Here is a 20,851-nt window from a genome sequence, read left to right on the forward strand (position 1 = left end):
TTTAGAATTGGCTAAAGTGCCTAAACATAAACATATACACAAAGGGAAAAAACACTTAAAATAACAAGTATAATCAAAGCAGCTCTAAGTCACACTAAATTGTGGACGATCCCTATATTACCCTTCATTTGCATATGAAGGAAGGCGAGCAGACAGAATAGCTCATTTTATGCCATCTGGAAATGATACAAATATTGCTCTGTAGATTGGGAACTGATAAAGCCTGGCCCGTATATGCCTGCGGGCATAACGTAGTGAGAAAGGAAGCATTCATTCCAATAACCAGCAGGCTTCAGTAATGGAGTTATAGGAGAGTGCAGATATTGTACTTGCGCTGAATTGGGCCTGTTATCTTCTAATTACAATGGCGTTAAACAGAGTAATGGGGCTTCCTTGATGAACTCAACAAGTGCTTATTATCTCAAGAAAGGCAAAAAATAAGTTTAGCTGGATATGAATGGTGCAACGACACTGACACAGTTTCACCCCATGCTTGCTTTCATGAAACTTGCTATGTGCTCTGATTGCACTGACTCTCGTTGTCTCATGTAAAGTATAAAAGTAAGTAGCAGCATTTAAACTGGAATTAGATATTATGATGCTGGTGGGCCATAAATAAGGCCTATTTTGAGTTTGATGGACAGCCTTGACCAGAGAAACTGACCTCTCTGTGTACTCTGATGAACTCCTGTGGATCTCCTTTAGCCCATGGTGGCAAAACCACATCATCTAATGACGTCCCATCCTGCATGCAACCTATATTATCAATACACACATGTACAGACTTATGAAACAGGTAATTTACAAATACAATTTCGAAAAAGAGCCACTCTGACTCAAACCATGAAATTAAAACACTGAAAGAATAAAAGAGATCTCTTTTAAAGTTCTCACCAAAAGAGAACTATAAGAAACTACATTTCCATTTGACAGTTGAGCTAATACTGTTATGTATTAAAGCTTGTTTCCACCACAGAATGAAACAATTTAAAAGATAATTGCGACTATATCAGTTTAAAGTCTGTTTATATCACCAATTCTGAGGAAAAAAAGTCTGAATTGTGAGATACAAAGTCACAATTACCTTTTATAATATTATTGTGTGGCGGAAACAGGCTTTCATAGAAATATTACCAAAGTCAAATTGGTTGGAGTTGACAAGAAAGTCCGGGAGGTAGAAAAATTCTGGAATGAGCTCTCTGACATCACTCATATTGTCCTTAGATGAAGATTCCCACTCATTCTGAATGCTGTGGAACATCCGCTCTGGGACGTCAAACGTTCCGCCCTGCAAAAAAAATATTTGAGGGTGATCTATGATAACTTTTCCAATGTTATTTAAAACCAAAGTGGCACAATGAAAAGGAAAGGATGAAAAAAGATGCCATCATGTGTTTGTTAAATTCATAAGGCTGGGAGCTCCACCGCCAGCGAGGCTAGAACACTAAAACAGCCCCATGTGTGTATATGAATCATAGTCAAGGAACAACTGTCTAGATTTAAGACATTTTCAAGCAATTGATTCAGGCTTTTTATTTTTCAAGGGAGTTTATATGTCCTGACGAAAATCTCAGGAGAAGTTATGTAATTTGCAGGGAAAGCAAATGCCCTCATTGAATGAAAGTAATATACTGTTAGTTGCACAAATCTGATTATGAATATTACTGTACAGAGGAAAGCTGCTCAAGTTAAGCAAATATCACTGTAAAGTGTTATCCTAATGTTTGCATTACGTTACAGCGGCTATCAAATATGCATGACATTTTATTTTAATCAATTGGTTCCATGTGTATAAATGAAATATTCTTTAAAAACTAAATGCGGTTTTGCAAGCAAGTGACGCAAAAGAATTTATTTGCATACATATTAAAATCATACCCTAATTCAGTTTTGGAAAGAAAAAATAAAAAGCGCACACAAGCCCAAACAAGGCCAAAAACAATGTAGCCCGTTTCATCAAGTAACTTCAATTTAGAAAAATCCAATTTTATAGGAGAAGTTCTGTCATGCAGACACGTTTTGTGCTTAATTTGATAAAGAAGAAGCCAACACGTATTATTTATTTCAGTTTCTATAGTAATGTGTGCCCTGCAGCAACAGTAGTGTGAGGTATTTGAGTGTGGTCACACAGGTGAGAAGTGTACCTGCAGCTGGAGGAAGGTCTGAGAGAAAGGCTCCATCCTCACCAGATATGAGGCCACTATGATGGCTGAGGAATAGTGTGTGCAGTAATGACACTGAGCCGACAGATCACCTGTAATCATGATATTCACGTATGAACATAAAAGCATTTATTTTATCATTTAATCCAGTCCTTCAGGCCCGAATGCTTTTATTCTGAACAACAGCCCTGCATTTATGTTTAACAGCTGATCTTGGTTAACAGAATCAGATGTTTTTTTGTGAAAGCCAACAAACAAAAAACATATCCGCAGGTGAAACCAACAAACTTCATGAACTAAAGCTATGAGCGAAAGGTTTTTAGGTCTCGGTTACAGAATAGTTGCATATAAAAAATATATTTTTTACCATCATTATTTTCCACTTCAAGGTATCTCTGAATGAACTTCGCTTTTCTCTTCTCAGTTTGAGCTCCCATAGGTTTGGAAAGATCTCTGAATGTAGCAGGACAGGACAGATCTAGAGTCTAGTCATCAAACAAACAAGAAATTTCAGCATAAAAAAGTCCTTGAAATATTAAAGTTTCAACTTTGGAGGCATGTCAATTTTACCTCTGATTCATAATCAGCAATGATCCACGGAAAAACAGGATATTGCATCAAGTCGTTATATGTCCGTCCAGCAAGTGTGTTGAGATGCATAAGGTATTCAAAGTTACTTATTTCTCCTCTCTATGGAAAAATAAAAGAAATAATGTCAAAACAGAAGGAATAAAACAAAAAAATATGCATTTTGAGTTAATGTAAAATCACTATTGCAACAGCTTATGTTTCTATTACTGTATTCAATAAATTTGCAGTATGTATAACACAAAGGATAATGGTCAATAATGGTGAAAGTAGGCTTTCTGAAGGCTCTCACCTGCCATTTAATTAGGGCCGTCTTCTCAACTGCTGCCGTCTTTCTGTATGAACACAGCAAATAAGAATTTGAAGACAGATATTATTCAAATATTTTACTGTGGAGAATTTGTGACATTGATTTGGGGGAAAAAAATTATTTGACCTATTGCGATGAAACCTGTAATATAAACGGAGCAATTTACTTCTTATTCTTAACTGTTACAGAATCAAGTGCCTTGAATGAAGTGAAGTCAGAACTAGTCATCTGAACCAAGTCTACTATTGTTGCATAGCAACAGGTTAAGAAATAGAAATAACTATTAAACCAAGGTTTCATCAGACTCGGGGCAATAGAAACATGTATATTCTTGTGGAAATAAGGGTTGAGATTTTTTTCAGTTATGCCGTTCCCTCCTTTAAAGGAGTAAATAGTGCCATCTATAGGTTTTTGGAAATGAATGTAAACACACAGTGACACATTACCTTGATAGTTTGGCTGCCTCTGCACACATATTACTGAATTACAAGATTACGAAGTGTGGCTCTTATAACAAGCAACCCAAACATGCAAAACCACAGCTGATTTGACATGCATGCATGCTGATGATACACCACAAGAACTGAAAGTGATTTGCATTTATCACCATTTATTCCCATACATAAATTAAAAGAGAGAAAGAAAGAAAAAAAGAGAAGAAAATGCAATTGTTCAATTGTCACTAATGGGTGAAACTTTTAACGTCCAAGACTTCAAATAACATTCTGGAAATGTAATCTGAGGGAGTGTACACACACACACAAAAATGCTGCAACACTTCTTTCTCCCCTTTCTTTTGTGCGCACTCCGGTCACAGGACAATAAAACTCTTGGCACCCCCCTGCAAGTGTTGCTTGGTAACAAAAGTTAAACAGGACAAAGCTTCTTTTTGGAATAGTCTGAAGATCCTCCCTTGATTCTCAAGCAATTCAGTTGTGGACCTTATTAAAAACCGTGAGTAAAAAACGTATTTAAGTCTTCCTTCACACCAGAAAGGGGATGAAATGAATCCTGGTTAACAATAGCTGGTTGGGACAAAAACTATGTTTTTTTACAGACTTTTGCATAGTTCTTTCACTTTTAAGCCTTTCTGAAGTTCTTGTGAAGCTTGTTTAAACACAGAAAAAAATATAAAAAGGACAAAAGACCAAATGTGTTATGGTTAATGATAAACCAACAAACAGGTTCTAGTGGCACAACTATCAAAGTTAGACAATGAAGCTTAATTATCTATCAGAGTGTTTATATATTTTTTTCTATTACTGAAAATGTTACCCTGGATCACAAAACCAGTCGTACAGGTAAATAAAAAAAGCTGAATATATAAGATTTCCATTGATGTATGTTTGTTAGAATAGGACAATATTTGGCCGAGATACAACTATTTGATAATCTGGAATCTGAGGGTGCAAAATAATTTTAATATTGAGAAAATCAACTTTAAAATTGTCTAAATGAAGTCCTCAAAATTGCATAATACTACTAACAATATATATTTACGGTAGGAAATTGACAAAATATCTTCATGGAACATGATATTTACCTAATATCCTAATGGTTTTTGGCATAAAAGAAAAATGAATAATTTTGACCCATACAATGTATTGTTGACTATTGCCACAGATATACCCGTACGTCACATATTAGCAATTTGGATTTTAAATTGGATTTTAAATTACAACAAAAATTACAAATTAGAAAGTGTCTGACTGTATTCACTCTCATGTGTTTTACTCAAGCAAGTATTGTTATATCATTGGTACAACATTCAAGACTATTTCATTTTTTATTCATGTTAATTTCGGTAGAATTTTGAATATCAGTCTAAAAGACTAACTAACTAAACAATTTTTAGAGAGATTTACAAAAGCATATGCATCAATTAAAAAGTATATTGGTTGCAAATGATTTCTGGTCTTAAATCATGTAGTTGCGGCATCTATTATATTCCGTATGTCACGAAAATAGCAACACCATCCAATTTTCTCTCCGTTTGGAGGGTTCAGAATCAGCGAATCACAAACAACATGAAGATGGATCACGCCGATGGTCAACTCTCTGTAATTGCACCTCTCGGATGCAATGGATTCAAAAACAAAAGGTCTAATAGAAACAGGATGAACCGTATTAGCCCATCTACCAATGTGATTAATGAGTCGCCAAAGGGCTTACAATGCAGCCACTCCTCCTTTATAATGGGAAGATATGAAGGGAGCGAGTTTAAATCTCTTTACAGTGTCATTTATCAAAGTACTGATTTGACTCTCTTCACACAGTCACACGGACTGCTAGCGCCGCCCTGGATCAATCAGATGGAACACAAACAGCTTTTCCCAGAATATCTGTTGGGTGCTCGCTGTACACACCGTTATATGGTATTAGCCTTAATTAGAGAACAACATTATCTGAAAAGATCCCTTTAGGGTGAGTTGGGTGAGTGAGTCAGGGTGTAAACATTACACCCCTCTCATTCCCCTAATGGCCTGACACCTAGGCACCCCCCGATACTGCCTGTGGGCATACATGATACCTCTTTCCCTATGCAAACAACTAAACTGTCCCGTCATTAAGTCATACATGTTTAAAGCTACGAGCTCCTGAGATAATAATTGCATGACTTGAGTTAAGACTTAATCAAATTGATGCTTCAGAAGCGTTTAACCATTAATCTGTGTCTGTACAGCTCCATGGCTAAAGGGAAGAGATCAGGTGGAGCCAAAGGTACGAAGATAACACTGAAAATGGCTAAAAATGCTCTCAGAGTAACTTCAGATGGCAAACTACGACTTGATCTGAGCAACGTAGGTATCGCCACATTTCCCAAATGCCTCTTAAAGTTAAGAAACGTAGAGGAACTTGACCTGAGCCGGAACAAATTGAAAACAATTCCAGAATTCATTGGCGAACTGACTGGACTGCGTTGGTTAGACCTTCACAGCAACCAAATCGAACAACTGCCTGAAAGCATCGGGCTCCTGGGATCTCTATTCCACCTCAACCTCTGTAACAACAACCTGGACTCTGCTGGGTTGTCGCCTCAAATAGGAAATCTGAGAAACCTCCAGGTTCTGAACTTAGGTATGAATCGTCTAAACGCCCTCCCGCCCACCTTGGCTGCCCTGACAAACCTGACAGAGCTGGGACTTTTCGATAACTTGCTCACACAGGTACCCGAATGCATCCACGTGCTGCCCAACCTGACGAAGTTGAACACCAAACGCAATCCTGTGGCCTGCACACAGCAAGACGGCAAAGACTCTGACCCGCTAAAGATGACGGGAAGTCTGTATTTGTTGAGAGAAGGAGATTTGTGCAATCCTTGTCAAGAGAGATGCAGAAAGAAAAAGCTGCTTGATAGGTCACAAAGGAAGATAAATTTTTCAGGGCTGATCTCGCCAAACTCTGTAGCTCGAGGTGTTCAAGAAAATTGGCGGCAAAAGATTACTACCTCACCTCCACGTTTTCACAGAGAACAAGACAGACCTGCCGGAGACACCAATACATTGTCTTTTATTAACAACTTTAATACATAATGACTGCTTTAACATTTGAATCTACTCCTGAAATTGTATTAAATAAACTGCGGGTTTTGCAGGAGGTCCACCAATTACTGTACGATCTCAAATGCATTTGTGAGGGAATTTAAAAAAAAATGTGTCAAGACTAAACTACAATAATGTTAACTTCAACCAAAGCTAAAGCTTAGAAGTGTAAGTTCAGCTAGCTGTTTCAATGTACAAATTTCTGTATTTGTTCATCATTAATGATTGATTAAATGTGTAAATATATAAATTGCCACTGGAATAAATGGTTTTATAGGCTAGGTTTAAAAATGCTATCCATGAAGGAGTCTTTCGATCTGTAATCTGTACAGTATCATTAAAAAAATATGCATCAAATGACTGTACATTTCTCATCGTATGAAAAAACTTGCCAATGGGAAACAATGCTGATATTAAGTCCATTCCCTCTTCATCGTGTCAAAAAGTCAGGGGAACTAAACATGATACAACTAAATTGAGCAGAAATTGAAATGGTGAGTTAAGGAATGGTAATTTGAAACAAAACAATATCTGAAATAACAAATAGGTAGAAAGCTTATGGCACCCTTGCAGACAATTAACAACTATAAAATCGTGACTATTGGCAGCTTATGACTTTGAAAAGTTACTGAGGCTGTTTTAATTGGTAGAAAGTGCTGAAGATGCAGTAATTGTAGTTTCAGTATAAGCCCGGGATATTGTTGAGGGGATTGTAAGACTTCCTGTCGATATTTAACCGACACATATGAGAATGTCTTTTCTGGAAATTTTGAACCCACAAAACTCTCTTTCAATATAAAAGCATCACAGTCCCTCCAACTGAAGTGGCAGCTGTCTGCAAGATCTGGTAGATGCTTTTGACACTCACCTCACATTAAGTACAGTCTCTCCTCTTCCCTTTAATGAGGAGACCACAGAGCACAGTCTGGAAAGAAGGACAAAGACAGACGGAGAGAGAGAGAGAGAGAGAATCAAGATAAATCAATTTAGCCTGTCACCTCACACACAGTTCTTTACATGCCTAAAGCACAAGCACAATCGCTCGCTTTACCTCTTATATGCATTGACGTGGTCATTGTTGAAGAATACCAGGAACACAGAAGTTCCGTTCTTTAAAAATATTTCCAGAGCGTTATCCTAAAGCACCATCAAGAAATACAAATAAAAAATAAAAAAAAATTTAATTAAACATAATGGCTAACAAATACACTGGACAACAAAGGCATGCATGCTAAAAACAAACTATGTATAATAAAATAAAATAATTCAAAAAGTGAAATAACTATGGGATCTGTGAATCTCACCTCAAGCAAAAAGCGCATGAAATTAGCCTCTTTGATGTCATCATATGACCAGCGTTTGCAGCTTGGGCTCACTGAGTTTTTCTCTTTATTCATCATGTTGGAAATATACGAGTCTCTCACGCTAGAATAAGTACAGAAAACTTTAGACACTTTTGTATCTACACACAAAAATAAATAAAGCTGTTCTATCTCAGTAAATCATATGCACAAAGATATACAATTATATATGGGGTGCAAAATTGTGATGAAATTCTTCAATTTTGCATTTAAAAAAAATAATAATAATACACTACCATTTAAAAGATTCCCAGTAAGATTTTTTTAGTTAATACTTTTATTCAGCAAGAATGCATTCAGTGGATCAAAAGTTCCGCTCCGACATAAAATTGCACCTCAAAATTTGCCATTCAAAAAAAAAAAAATAATAATAATAATAATATTATATTCTTATTTTTGTATAATTTAATCTTTTGATTTTGAAAAAAGAACAGTTTGAGTATAGAACACAAGATGCACAATAGGTTGCAAGTGGATCAGAAAATATTGTGTTTTGTAGAAAGCCTTTCTTTAAAGTGAATTTCATTTTGTATAAATTGCATCTTAGTTTTGATTAATGTTTTATCGACCAATTGCCTGGATTTAATAAATACGGGTCCTTCTCAAAAAATTAGCATATTGTGATAAAGTTCATTATTTTCCATAATGTAATGATACAAATTAAACTTTCATATATTTTAGATTCATTGCACACCAACTGAAATATTTCAGGTCTTTTATTGTTTTAATACTGATGATTTTGGCATATAGCTCATGAAAACCCAAAATTCCTATCTCAAAAAATTAGCATATCATGAAAAGGTTATATAAACGAGCTATTAACCTAATCATCTGAATCAACTAATTAATTCTAAACACCTGCAAAAGATTCCTGAAGCTTTTAAATACTCCCAGCCTGGTTCATTACTCAAAACCGCAATCATGGGTAAGACTGCCGACCTGACTGCTGTCCAGAAGGCCATCATTGACACCCTCAAGCGAGAGGGTAAGACACAGAAAGAAATTTCTGAATGAATATGCTGTTCCCAGAGTGCTGTATCAAGGCACCTCAGTGGGAAGTCTGTGGGAAGGAAAAAGTGTGGCAAAAAACGCTGCACAACGAGAAGAGGTGACCGGACCCTGAGGAAGATTGTGGAGAAGGACCGATTCCAGAAACATCCAGAGCCACCGTGCACAGGCGTGTGCAGGAAATGGGCTACAGGTGCCGCATTCCCCAGGTCAAGACACTTTGGGCTACAGAGAAGCAGCACTGGACTGTTGCTCAGTGGTCCAAAGTACTTTTTTCGGATGAAAGCAAATTTTGCATGTCATTCGGAAATCAAGGTGCCAGAGTCTGGAGGAAGACTGGGGAGAAGGAAATGCCAAAATGCCTGAAGTCCAGTGTCAAGTACCCACAGTCAGTGATGGTCTGGGATGCCATGACAGCTGCTGGTGTTGGTCCACTGTGTTTTATCAAGGGCAGGGTCAATCCAGCTAGCTATCAGGAGATTTTGGAGCACTTCATGCTTCCATCTGCTGAAAAGCTTTATGGAGATGAAGATTTCGTTTTTAACGAAACGACCTGGCACCTGCTCACAGTGCCAAAACCACTGGTAAATGGTTTACTGACCATGGTATTACTGTGCTCAATTGGCCTGCCAACTCTCCTGACCTGAACCCCATAGAGAATCACAATATGCTAATTTTTTGAGAATGACCTGTAATATGCAAATATAGCAGACAATATAATCATGGCACTATCATGGACTAGACATGCATTTCTTTCTTGGTGCTTCCACTACTGCGGAGATGGCCAGTCAGCATCGTCAACTTCATCTTTGCAGCCGGTAATGACAAAGAAAAAACCTAGTTTATTAATAAACAATTAAATTGTCTCCTTGCTATTTTTAACATATTCATAATTATTACTTTTGCTGTTCTTTGTGGCAAGCTTTATGCCTGCGCTTAAGTGCTATATTAAAGTAATTAAATTAGTCTAATATGTGTTGTGTACTTAGTCGTCAACTAATGGCTTAAATTAACAACTACTAATCCAGTAGAACAAAACTTTCTCAGGGGCAGTAGCCTTACTAATTTCACATATTTCCAAACCATCAGATCACAAAGGGAATTTTGGGTTGAGCGAGCGGCGGTGAGCGGAATGAGTGAGCGGAGCGGGATCTCCAGATCTGGAGGAAATACTACCACTCCGCTCCCCGCTCCACTCACATGCTCTGTTCCAAATAAATGCTGTTCTTTCAAACAAAAGAAAAAATTGGATTCCTACAAAAATATTATGCAGCACAACCATTTTCAAAATTGATAATAATTAATAAATGTTTCTTGAGTAGCAAATCAGCATATTAGAATGATTTTGAAGGATCATGTGACACTGAACACTGGAGTTCTCGAGAAAATTCAGCTTTGCCAACAAAAATAGAAATTATGTTTCTATACTTTAATTAATCTATAATTATGTTTCTATACTCTATACTAGGTTTATGTTTTGAATGGTAGTGTGTGTATTCATGTACTGTATATGCTGAAAGAAAACTTCAGAAAAAAGCTTTACTTGGTCTGATGATGGATTCTACAGCACACATCTCCTGTGGAGGTCAACGTGAAGCCCTCACATATGTAGAGGTCAGCTTTACCAAACAGCAGCACTCCTTCAGTCACCACGTGACCACTGACGACCACCACACAGTGTTTGGCTTTGACCTGAAGTATGGACACATTACAGCAGACAGCATGTGTATCAAGTAGCTTACACAGGAATCCGTTTTGTGCATTGAACTGTTTAAAATAAAGCTGTAATTTGTTTTACATGCTGCCAAAATCAATGGATGAGTAAACACGATGTCAAGCCAAGTTTTCAACAGTTGTACGAAGTGTCACTGAAGCCTGCCTTCTGAATTGAGCCCTGGGGCTAACGTGTCAAAGAAGCGCCACCCTGGCCTTGATTGATCACTGTTACCACTTCATTATCTAAACAACATGGTGAAAAGACAAAAATTAAAGGGAGAAAAAGGCAAGACGCTGAATGGTTGGGGTGTTTGTGAAACAGGGCCAATCGTCCGCAGGCGGAGTTTGCACGAAACCTCTCGATTATGCACGGCTAATTGTATTGTCTCCCTTCATTTCACACCAAGCAGCTGCACCTGGCCTCAGCCCTGAGTCACCACGACTCTGGGCTCCGGGGATCCGCGTCCCCGAAACATATGGGGTCCAGCCGTACTGCCAGCCGCTCCACAATTAATACAAATCAAATCAGAGCCTCCTCTCCATGCAAGCGCCCCCTCACCAGCACAGAGAGAGGGCCCCACTGTTTATTACCAGAATTAATCAATGACACAGCAACAATAGCAACACGCTAATTGATTAAGGCCCTGTTTAAATATATGGTCCACCTGGTGGGGTTTTGGTTTCAGACAGAGCTTTAAAACAGAATCAGCCCTGACCTGAGTCGGTCCTAATTCTGTCTGCGCTTGAGGATTTACAGCAACAACTTATTACAGCCTGCGACAGAATGTTTTTAAGAGTGCTCGGTGAAAGTTCACATTAGAATTTATATAGACTCACATTCTCACACACACACACACACACACACACACACACACACACACACACACACACACACACACACACACACACACACACACACACACACACACACACACACACACACACACACACACACACACACACACACACAACAGTACACACACATATATGTACATATACATTTTTTCAGTTCAACACGTTAAAAATATTTAACGCAATTAACGCAGAATATGTTTTTTCCCTTCATAATTTGGCTAGTGTAACATTCTATGATCACACTCTAATTCATGCCTATGTACTCTCATAAGAGCAGTCTTTAATGAGCTAAATAATGTCTCAAATGAACTTAAAGAAATGTGAGAAAATGAGATCCGAGTCATGATCAGCAGCGGCATGTCTTAAAGTGACATCAGCCTAATAAACCAGTTGCTGTGATGTCATTAATGTCAATCAAAGAACAAAGGAGAAAATAACAGAGAAAATTTCAGCTTTATAATTTATGCAGTGAAGATAACTTTATTAAATGTATGCATATTTCCTACCTGTTAGACATAAGGGCACAGGTAAATGTGACATTTATTTTATGTATACAATTATGTTTAAGTTCACTTAAATTAAAATGCGTTATTTTTTTAAAGCCTAATAAATGTTGCAATTGATAGCTTTTAGTCATACTTACTAATTACAGAAACAATTTCAGTAGACGTGTCACATTGCAACAGCTCGAAGCTGTCTGAACTGGCGGGACAAGGCAACTGTTGCAAGGCATTTGTCCTTCGTGTCAGTACGTCAAATAGACTGAGGGATCAGTTTACTGTCAGTGATTTGTCGTGTCGTGTCGCGTCGCACCACATCCGATGTAGAAAACATCATGGATTATAATGGGTTATATTGTCTTTTGTCACATCGCGCCGTTCATGTCAACGGTAGACACGATGTAATGACACATCTAGAATAAATCTGAATGAGATTTAGATATAAACAACAATTTTAATGATTATTTATCTTATTTCTCTGTAGAAATGATATCATAAAGTAAAAAAATGGGGAAAATATTGATATTTATAAACAAATTTACTGCTTTCATCCCTTTCATCTATCTTCCTTTCTATCCATCACCAAGCCACACACAATAAAGTGGAATATTATTAATTTCCTACCTTATCTACTCCTACCTTAATTACTTACCAAAATTAAAATTAAAAATATTATTATTGATATTTTTGTTGCACCCTATTGATAGGTATAGTTAAGAGAGAACAGGAAATGATGAACATAAGAGAAGCATTGGGAAATTAAATTAGCTAGATTCAAACTTATTTGCCCACAGGAGCACCACAGCTAAATGTGTCAGGATGTGGACTAACCGCCAAACCTCGGCTCTGTATAAAAGCAATAATTAACAACTCGTAATATTGCATCTGTGAAGTTATTTCCTGTTTGAGTAATAATGAAAAGCTAAGCCTCTGAGGACATGGTGCCTGTAAATTACAGTCATCACATTGCCTCTGGAATTGAGGCGTAGGCCGCGTCAAGCGTTTGCATTTCTGTATTAATAAGTATGGAGAGGGCAATTCTGCTGGCACGCAGCACAGCAGGACACACCACCTACTGAATGAATACAAGACAGCAGACATCACCCCCTACTGTTCCTTATTAATACTTCTGTCAGCCACTCTCTGCCCTGTTAATGCTGAAGAGTGCTGTCAAGCTCAACACACACACACACACTACAGCTGTCCGCAAAGAAGCTCATACCAAAGGAATGTGTCTCCAGGTAAATATAGGCTCACTCTCACCTCTTCAGTGGGTTCCAGCTCCTTCAGTATGAGCTGAGTATCCATGCACTGATCGGAGATGTCCTCGTGCAGAAGTGAGGCCTCGTTCAGCACAGGGAAAAAGGTCAAATGCTCACAGTCTAAACCAGGCTCCTCCTCAACCTCCCGGCCTGTCTCACACAGGATCCTTAGGTCTAGGACACACAGAATATATGCACTATAAGGGATGTGCAGATTCAGCCGTTTCTGTACAATAGTAAAACACGTTATAAAATTGAAATAATATGAAAAATACGTTACCTGAATCAGCCTCAACAACGTCAGCAGCTCCTTTGCTTTCTTCAGTGAAATTCTTCTGAATAAGTCCTGAAGTCAGTGTTGGCCTCTATTTAAAATAAATAAAGATTTATTCATTTAACAGAATAGAACTGAAATTGATACAGAGGACAAATCATTTTCCAAGCATAATTCTTTAATAGTGATAGGAAAAATACTAATAAAATAAATATTATTATTCTATTAATTAAAATAATAAATAATATAAGACCTGTATTTGATGATTATTTAAGTGGTAGGAAAAAATATATATATACAACCTGCAACTCCTTATTTTAATTAATTCCTAAGAATGTTATTAAGCTATTAAGATTTTTCAGTCAGACGTTATTATTCTTAGGCATGACAGCAATAGTTCACCTTTTTAGATCGACGTAGCTGCTTTCTGCGAATTCGGGATCGTGTGCGGTTGCGGCCTTCTGCGGTGTTCTGCACCCACCCTTGTTTAAGGAAGACTCCCGGACCAGGGCCGAACAGACCCCTCTCTCTGAGCAGGTCTTCCTCTATTCTTAGCCACTGAATGGCCATACGTTCATTCTCACTGTGGGTCATCTGCACAAAACATAAAAGCAAAATAATTAAAACTGTTTTTGTTGGATTCCTGGGGCACAGCATGTATTAGTGTAAAAAACAAACCTGCGCGTGACTCCTCAACATGCTGTCAAATATGGTCTCACAAGTTTGCCAGTGTGCTTCCATGTCCAACACGAACCCCTAATGGAAACAAACACACAAAACAGGCTCACACATGAAGGTACATTATAACAAGCAGACAGTTATATGTATGTAAACGGTCCTCTGTAGCTATTAGGTTTGCACACAGTTACAATAACATTTCGCAAATTGCATTCATGTGGGAAAAACAAGCTAGTGGCTATTTAACCATACAATAAAGCTGTCTCCAATAGTCCTCAGTGTGCTCTAATTAACTTAAAGTATAATATAAGCACAGTGTGAGGTGGCTGCTGGCCCTGCGCCATGCTCTGTGTCCTGCTGATTTATTGTACTGATAGGCATTAGCCCTTCAGGAAGCCTGTGTACTTCACCACCGACCTGCTCATATCCAGATTTACTTAAAGGCTCATTAAACCAATCATCACAGTGGTGTCCTCTCGGAGCCGCCCAATAGCCACACTGACTGCAGTTCAGAGACTACAGGTGAACCATAAGTGCTGAATTCAGCATTGATAGAGCTCATACAGAGACAAATATGAATTATGAAGACACAAGATAAAACTAAGATGAATAAAAGGTGTGATTTTTAAAAATCATAATTAATAAATTCGTGTTTTTTTGATTTACAGCTTTAAAACTACAGTGGACTTCTCATGGCTTTTTTTGGTGCTTCTACTAAATACGGACCTAAAGTGGATGAATAGTTATGCAAACTATACATTTTGATCTGTAGAAATGTTTTTCGGGTATTTTTATGTAAAAAGCAGCAAATTAAATAATCTGTGGTAAAATGTTGTAAAATAATAAAACATGAAAATGTCCTACATTTTATAGACACCGTAAAAAGGGGATTTCTGGAAGTAAACAATACAAAGTAAGCAACAAAATAGATATTAAATTTGTAATTTTACTAAGTAACTAAGTTTACTAGTCCACTTTCTTCACCTAAATACTCATTACTGCTTTGCATGCCAAAGAGAACAATCCAACAAAAATTTAGGAAAAATGCAATTTGGTAGACTTAGAAAGAAAAATAGTGACAAGTTATAAAACTAGAAAATAGGAAATTGTGCATTTGTGTGTGCCAAATAGATGGTGGGATTAAGAAGTGTTACAAAGGAGTTCACAGGAGTAATTATGGCCCTGTGTTGACAGATAAACACTGAATCATCGCCTAATCGTATTCTTGTATTTAGAGAATCATAAGTAATATATAGCATTAATTACTCCATTTACCCAAACAGCAAACTTATTGGCCTTGTACGAGCGCCACATTAAACAGCATCCCCTCTGCAATTAACATCACACTGATTTCCATTTTAATTACTTTCCACAGAAAAAGACTACCTTTGATGATAACATAACATAATGTCAGCTTCATTTTAGGCTGTTGGTGAATGTGTAATAAACTTAACTTGATCATTAGCTATGTTAATTATCTTTCCATTATGAAGATATAATTAGTCTGTAGCATATATCTGAAATGAATCCAGAGCAAAGTTTGCCTTGGGTGTGCAGTATGGGTAAGTTCTCTGGTGTACAGGCAACTGGATTAGCCTGTGTATACAAAATATTCATTTTAAAATGCTGAAATTGATTTAATCACTCATTAGACACAGAAATGATGCAATAGTAGCAATTGACTAGTGTAAATAACTACGGTAAACATCATCAATTAACAAGACATTTTAAAAACTCTTAAGATTTTCTGATCTCTTTTTTTCTCGTTCTAATTTTCTAGTGAAATAGGAGTGGGGTAAACTGTGTCATTTTACTCACTGCAAGTTTTCTCTTAGGCAAGGAGAAATGAGAGGTAAAACGAATATTCCTAATAACCGTGCTATTAACTGAAATCAGAAGAAAGTTTCTATTGTCTTTATAAATATGACTTATCAAATGATGGCAAGTTGAATCATTGGGAAATGCTTTAACAATTGACATTTCATAAGCCTTATCTTGCTAGACATGAGTCACATTTTCATAAAACCCCTCAGAAAAGGTTTCATATTTATAGTATACGATTGCAGCAGTAAAATATTTTTCACTGTTTTCTAATACGGTTTGTAAAAGTGTGTTCTGTTCTATGCAAAATACGCTTTAACTATTAGTTGAGCAGCTAATACTGCTAATCAATTAGGAGAGTCTTGATTTTTCTGTTATGAGCTAACGTTAACTTTCTATCAAAACTCAAAGGAACTAAAGTAGGATCTGAAGTATGTGTGTACCACATGATGTTCTTGGTACAGGACTTTCCAAGCTATATTCAGAATCCATAAAACTCACAGCAAATTTTAAGCCGCACGTTTCTGAGGAGGACAATTCATCAAGACAGCTGATAGGCTGTCACAAACTGATATGATACAGAGTAACACAAAATGAATGTTTTCATCGGATCGGGACTGCCTATAATTACCGCCCCCTGTTTCTGAGGCGGAGACGGAGATAGCAGCAGTTGCAAAGAAACAGTAATTTCATGCCCTTGTGCCTGAGTAATATCTCTGTGCATTCTTTTCCAGATGGCGACGTCTTCAGTGGTGGGAACTAATGATGTGGGTTGCGTTTTCGGGGGGGAAAAACAACAATAACAGCGTCTTTAACCTTCAACAGCAAACGCAATGTTCTAGTGAGTGTTCCCATGGAAAAAATTAACAAATATCAATTACATTGCCCACTGAGGTGTACTCAGCTGTAATAATCCAAATTGATTTAGAGACAGGATTGAGACTGTGCCACGGGGTAGGTGGTGGCGTCCGGTTGCGGTGACATTGGGATGGTGTGAGGGCACCATGCGAAGTAATTCTCATTGACTAAACCACTCACTTCCTGTCTGTCCAAAGTGGTTCTGGGCATTCATCACTGGAATTCAACAGAAAAATTTGTGACAAATTTGGTTGTCCTACCTCAGCACTGCCGGCTGAATCCTTCCCAAACCGCTTCTGAACAGATTGCAATGCACTGCTGAGAAGTCCTGCCCTCTTCTGGTGGCCATTATTTGCTTTTTTCTTTTGAGAATCTGAGAGAAAAGCGTTGAATGTAATTATACGCAGGAAAATTGTTTTCTACTTTTGCAACCTACTGTATATAATTCATGTGCATTCTCGTCTCTTATGTCAGTCAAATACAACCAAAACTAAAGCAAGAGGTTTAAAATAAGAAAGCTGACAGTAATCTCAAATGTTGACACACAAGTAGCAGTGACTGACCTATAAAGAGCTGCCAAGCTTTCATTGCAGTCTCTTCCCACAGAGGGCTCACATCACCCATAGAGACCTTGCCCTCCTTGCCAGCCGACTTAGCAGACAGGTCGATTCTATAGGCCTCCTCCAGCGCCTGTCTCCGCTCCTGCATGACTCTACTCCAGGTTTTTTCCACAAGCATCATCAGCTCTGACTCAACTACAAGGACCACAAGCATTTTCAAAACTTTTAATTTTACTCATGTGCCTGGCATTAATAGAAAGAAAGAAAGAAAGAAAGAAAGAAAGAAAGAAAGAAAGAAAGAAAGAAAGAAAGAAAGAAAGAAAGAAAGAAAGAAAGAAAGAAAGAAAGAAAGAAAGAAAGAAAGAAAGAAAGAAAGAAAGAAAGAAAGAAAGAAAGAAAGAAAGAAAGAAAGAAAGAAAGACACCTTCTGCTGAATCAGCGACATTGCTCTGCGACATCGCCCGGCTGTTCTTGTGAGGAAAAAGATGCCTCCAGATGTTTCTTGAGGGTTTTTTATGGACTTCACATCCAAAGCCTTCAAGAAAGCTAAAAGACAGTGATAAAATGCAAACTATGAGTTAAAAAAGCGAATAAATTCTTTAACCTCTTAGCTGTCACCCTACTTTTTTCACATTTAGACATGAAAATGCTCTACTCAAACTTAAATGGTTGTAATAGAAAGAGTGAAAGTCAAATAGAAAAAGTTATCAAGGTTTATGTTTATGAAAATGTAAATAAATAATTATTTATATTTTATATAAAACATATAATTTTACAAAACATATATTTTACATAAAATACATATTTTACAAGACATGTTTTTTTTCTAAAACTGCAATAAAAATCAAAGCGAAAAATCTGAACAAATTTTGTTCCAAGTTAAGATCTCAAAAAATTTGCTTTCAGTAAGATTGTGTTTTGGCGCAGTACCAAACCTTTTCACTAGATGGTATCCAAGCTCCATTATTGACCATATAAGGTCATCTACTTTTCCATATATGGTTTGACAGTGGTAGTTAAGGGGTTAAAAAGAAATTATGTAATTTTTTCAGCAAATGATCAATGAAATGGTGTTCTTGACTCTTGATCAAACTAAATACTGTATTAGCTGTTTTATGTTATATATTTTTTAAATTCTTTTTGCAACCCTGTTATTAAAATACTGGAAAACATATTTTACTAATGTCAAAACACATGGTTTATTAATTTGCATGTATTTATTACAATAGCAAAAGCTTGGATAGCAATGATTATGGATTGTGAGAGATTATGGCCTCTAAAAAAAGACTTCTTAAGATTTCTCTCGAAGGACAAAATTTGCTGGTTGTGATGTTATTACAATTTCTCTAGCAATAAACATAAATAATAATAATAATAACAGCAATAAAGAGTTAACCTGTCACCCAATTATGTAGTTTGGTTTCAAACACTGGTTCATAGTTATTTATAACTTTATATTTTCTATAAATGAAAGGACAATAACCAAAATAATCATTCAATAATCACACAAATTACAAAAATATTAGTGTTAAGTGTCAAAACCCACCTGTCAGAGCGTATAAGAACGAGGCAGTGCATGAGACAGTTGATGAAGTGGACATTGGCATTGTATGTTGCCATGATCACATCCCAGTGCTGCTGCAGAACGTGAAGTGTTTGAATAATGAGTTCCTGCTCAGCTGGAGTCTGTCTGGATCGAGACAGGAAGAAGAGCAGGGCCCGGTTCAAGCTTTTGTACAGAATGCTGACCGTTATCTCCCGATGACCTGGACCTCTCTCCAGTGCCTGACGTCGATACAAACATACATTGTAAATACAGGTGTGTCTAGGCTTAAAACAATTATTCTGTGAACGTGAAATCAGGAGATGAACTCACCACTGCTATCTGTTCAGCCATGAAGACCAAGAGGTTCTCTGGTTCCACCACGAACATGCCAGAGTAGAGCTTTTCCACCAGCTTTTTACTGAAGAATGCCACATTCTCAACCAAAACGGCAGCTTTTCCTTCCTGCTTGGACTTGGATGGATCTTATGAGAATTTATTGGGGCATGTTAGCAGTTAAAAGCACCCGTAAAATCTTTCTTTTTATATTTAAAATATAATTTCTGACCTTAAACAAATTCATTAAAAGATTTTGATATAGTGTCTGATATATTTTACCATCTCTGGCCACATGTGTAGACTGGCCCTCTTCCTGTCCTGTCATGTGGACAATGTCCATCATAAACTCCAGGAGTTCAGTCTGAAAGCTCTGCCTCTGCTCTTGACAAACACCATCTGGGGAAAACTAAAAAACAAAACCTTGAGAATGTTAAAATAATGGCTTCACTATAGTCCACGAGGGCACTACTGGCTAGACTGTATAAACCGTAGTTATCGTCCTCCAGTGAGCAGTAATGTGCATCGCATCATCAAAACTGAGCAAAGAGTGGCACCTTATGGAGGGAAGATATTATACACAGCATCAGATGCTGGTTTAACAGTTTAGATGTGACTTCTGCATTACAAAAGTAGTACCTTTTATTATTAAATGCATGTAATAATATATTATTATTATTATTATTATTATTATATTAAATAATAAATAAATACACAAATATAAAAAATATATATATAAAAAAATTCCAATAAATAAATAATACATACATACTTATTAAACAGTATTCATATTACTATTTAGAATGTATTCTTTATATATTTTATACATGATTTATAGAAAAGTTGTATTATTTATTAAATGTCAACATTTTACATCCCTCACCTCTAGCAGTTGTATTAAAGGATGAAGGCCTTCTTTGGCAGGGATGTTAATGAGGCTGTCCATCAAGAGGATGCGGATGAAGTCACACACCTGCTTCCTGCCTGGGTGGGATGGGCGAAGCAATGGGGGCTCCCCCACCCCCTCGCCACTTTCTTTGATACCCTGGAGACCTGTAGAGCCCTGTACAAGAAGATGAGAAGCAGAATATCACTTCTGTAAACTGCTTTCCTATGGGGCAATGAAACGACTCTTGGGTATATTTTTAAGTTGCACAGAACATGTATGGTACAGTCCCCAAAAGCCTTACCTCTGGGGTTTCAAAGGGAAAAACAGCACTAGCCAGCGAACTGAGGAAATCAGGGGAGGTCCAGAGAGGATCTTGAGGAAACAAACTGTTCACCAGGCAGAGGAACTGCATCACACTACCTGGATAATGGACTTCCCAGCCATCTGCGCTTTCTGTTACAGGCTTAATAGAGAAATACAAATACACAACATGAAAAAAACTGGATTTACTGGTAGTGCATCAATGACTATGCAATGGATCATGCAACGTTTGCAAAAGGGGACTGTAATCATGCAAACTGCCACTTA

The 20,851-nt window shown here is 37.3% G+C and overlaps 2 protein-coding genes across 2 annotated transcripts in view; one reads left to right on the plus strand and one right to left on the minus strand.

The window, feature by feature from the left end:
• wdfy4 (WDFY family member 4) overlaps positions 1 to 20,851 on the minus strand; it is a 52,439-nt gene that overhangs the window by 7,050 nt on the left and 24,538 nt on the right. Inside the window, exons 32-53 of the mRNA XM_067422311.1 lie at positions 20,565 to 20,726; positions 20,258 to 20,437; positions 19,657 to 19,783; positions 19,372 to 19,523; positions 19,042 to 19,280; positions 17,920 to 18,041; positions 17,499 to 17,690; positions 17,196 to 17,308; positions 14,257 to 14,334; positions 13,981 to 14,172; positions 13,585 to 13,669; positions 13,306 to 13,478; positions 10,515 to 10,663; positions 7,907 to 8,027; positions 7,654 to 7,739; positions 7,471 to 7,527; positions 3,043 to 3,085; positions 2,733 to 2,852; positions 2,530 to 2,647; positions 2,145 to 2,254; positions 1,135 to 1,288; positions 665 to 756 (exon numbers count right to left, since the gene is read on the minus strand). Coding sequence (XP_067278412.1) covers positions 665 to 756; positions 1,135 to 1,288; positions 2,145 to 2,254; positions 2,530 to 2,647; positions 2,733 to 2,852; positions 3,043 to 3,085; positions 7,471 to 7,527; positions 7,654 to 7,739; positions 7,907 to 8,027; positions 10,515 to 10,663; positions 13,306 to 13,478; positions 13,585 to 13,669; positions 13,981 to 14,172; positions 14,257 to 14,334; positions 17,196 to 17,308; positions 17,499 to 17,690; positions 17,920 to 18,041; positions 19,042 to 19,280; positions 19,372 to 19,523; positions 19,657 to 19,783; positions 20,258 to 20,437; positions 20,565 to 20,726 — 2,865 coding nt within the window. The remainder of the gene's footprint in view (positions 1 to 664; positions 757 to 1,134; positions 1,289 to 2,144; positions 2,255 to 2,529; positions 2,648 to 2,732; positions 2,853 to 3,042; positions 3,086 to 7,470; positions 7,528 to 7,653; positions 7,740 to 7,906; positions 8,028 to 10,514; positions 10,664 to 13,305; positions 13,479 to 13,584; positions 13,670 to 13,980; positions 14,173 to 14,256; positions 14,335 to 17,195; positions 17,309 to 17,498; positions 17,691 to 17,919; positions 18,042 to 19,041; positions 19,281 to 19,371; positions 19,524 to 19,656; positions 19,784 to 20,257; positions 20,438 to 20,564; positions 20,727 to 20,851) is intronic.
• lrrc18a (leucine rich repeat containing 18a) lies at positions 3,049 to 7,458 on the plus strand. Its single transcript, XM_067422312.1, has one exon. It carries the CDS (start codon positions 5,703 to 5,705, stop codon positions 6,591 to 6,593), a length of 891 nt encoding a protein of 296 aa, XP_067278413.1. The 5' UTR covers positions 3,049 to 5,702; the 3' UTR covers positions 6,594 to 7,458.

The sequence above is a fragment of the Pseudorasbora parva genome, chromosome 17 (genome assembly GCF_024679245.1).
Source record: "Pseudorasbora parva isolate DD20220531a chromosome 17, ASM2467924v1, whole genome shotgun sequence".
In the NCBI taxonomy this organism is placed as follows: domain Eukaryota; kingdom Metazoa; phylum Chordata; class Actinopteri; order Cypriniformes; family Gobionidae; genus Pseudorasbora; species Pseudorasbora parva.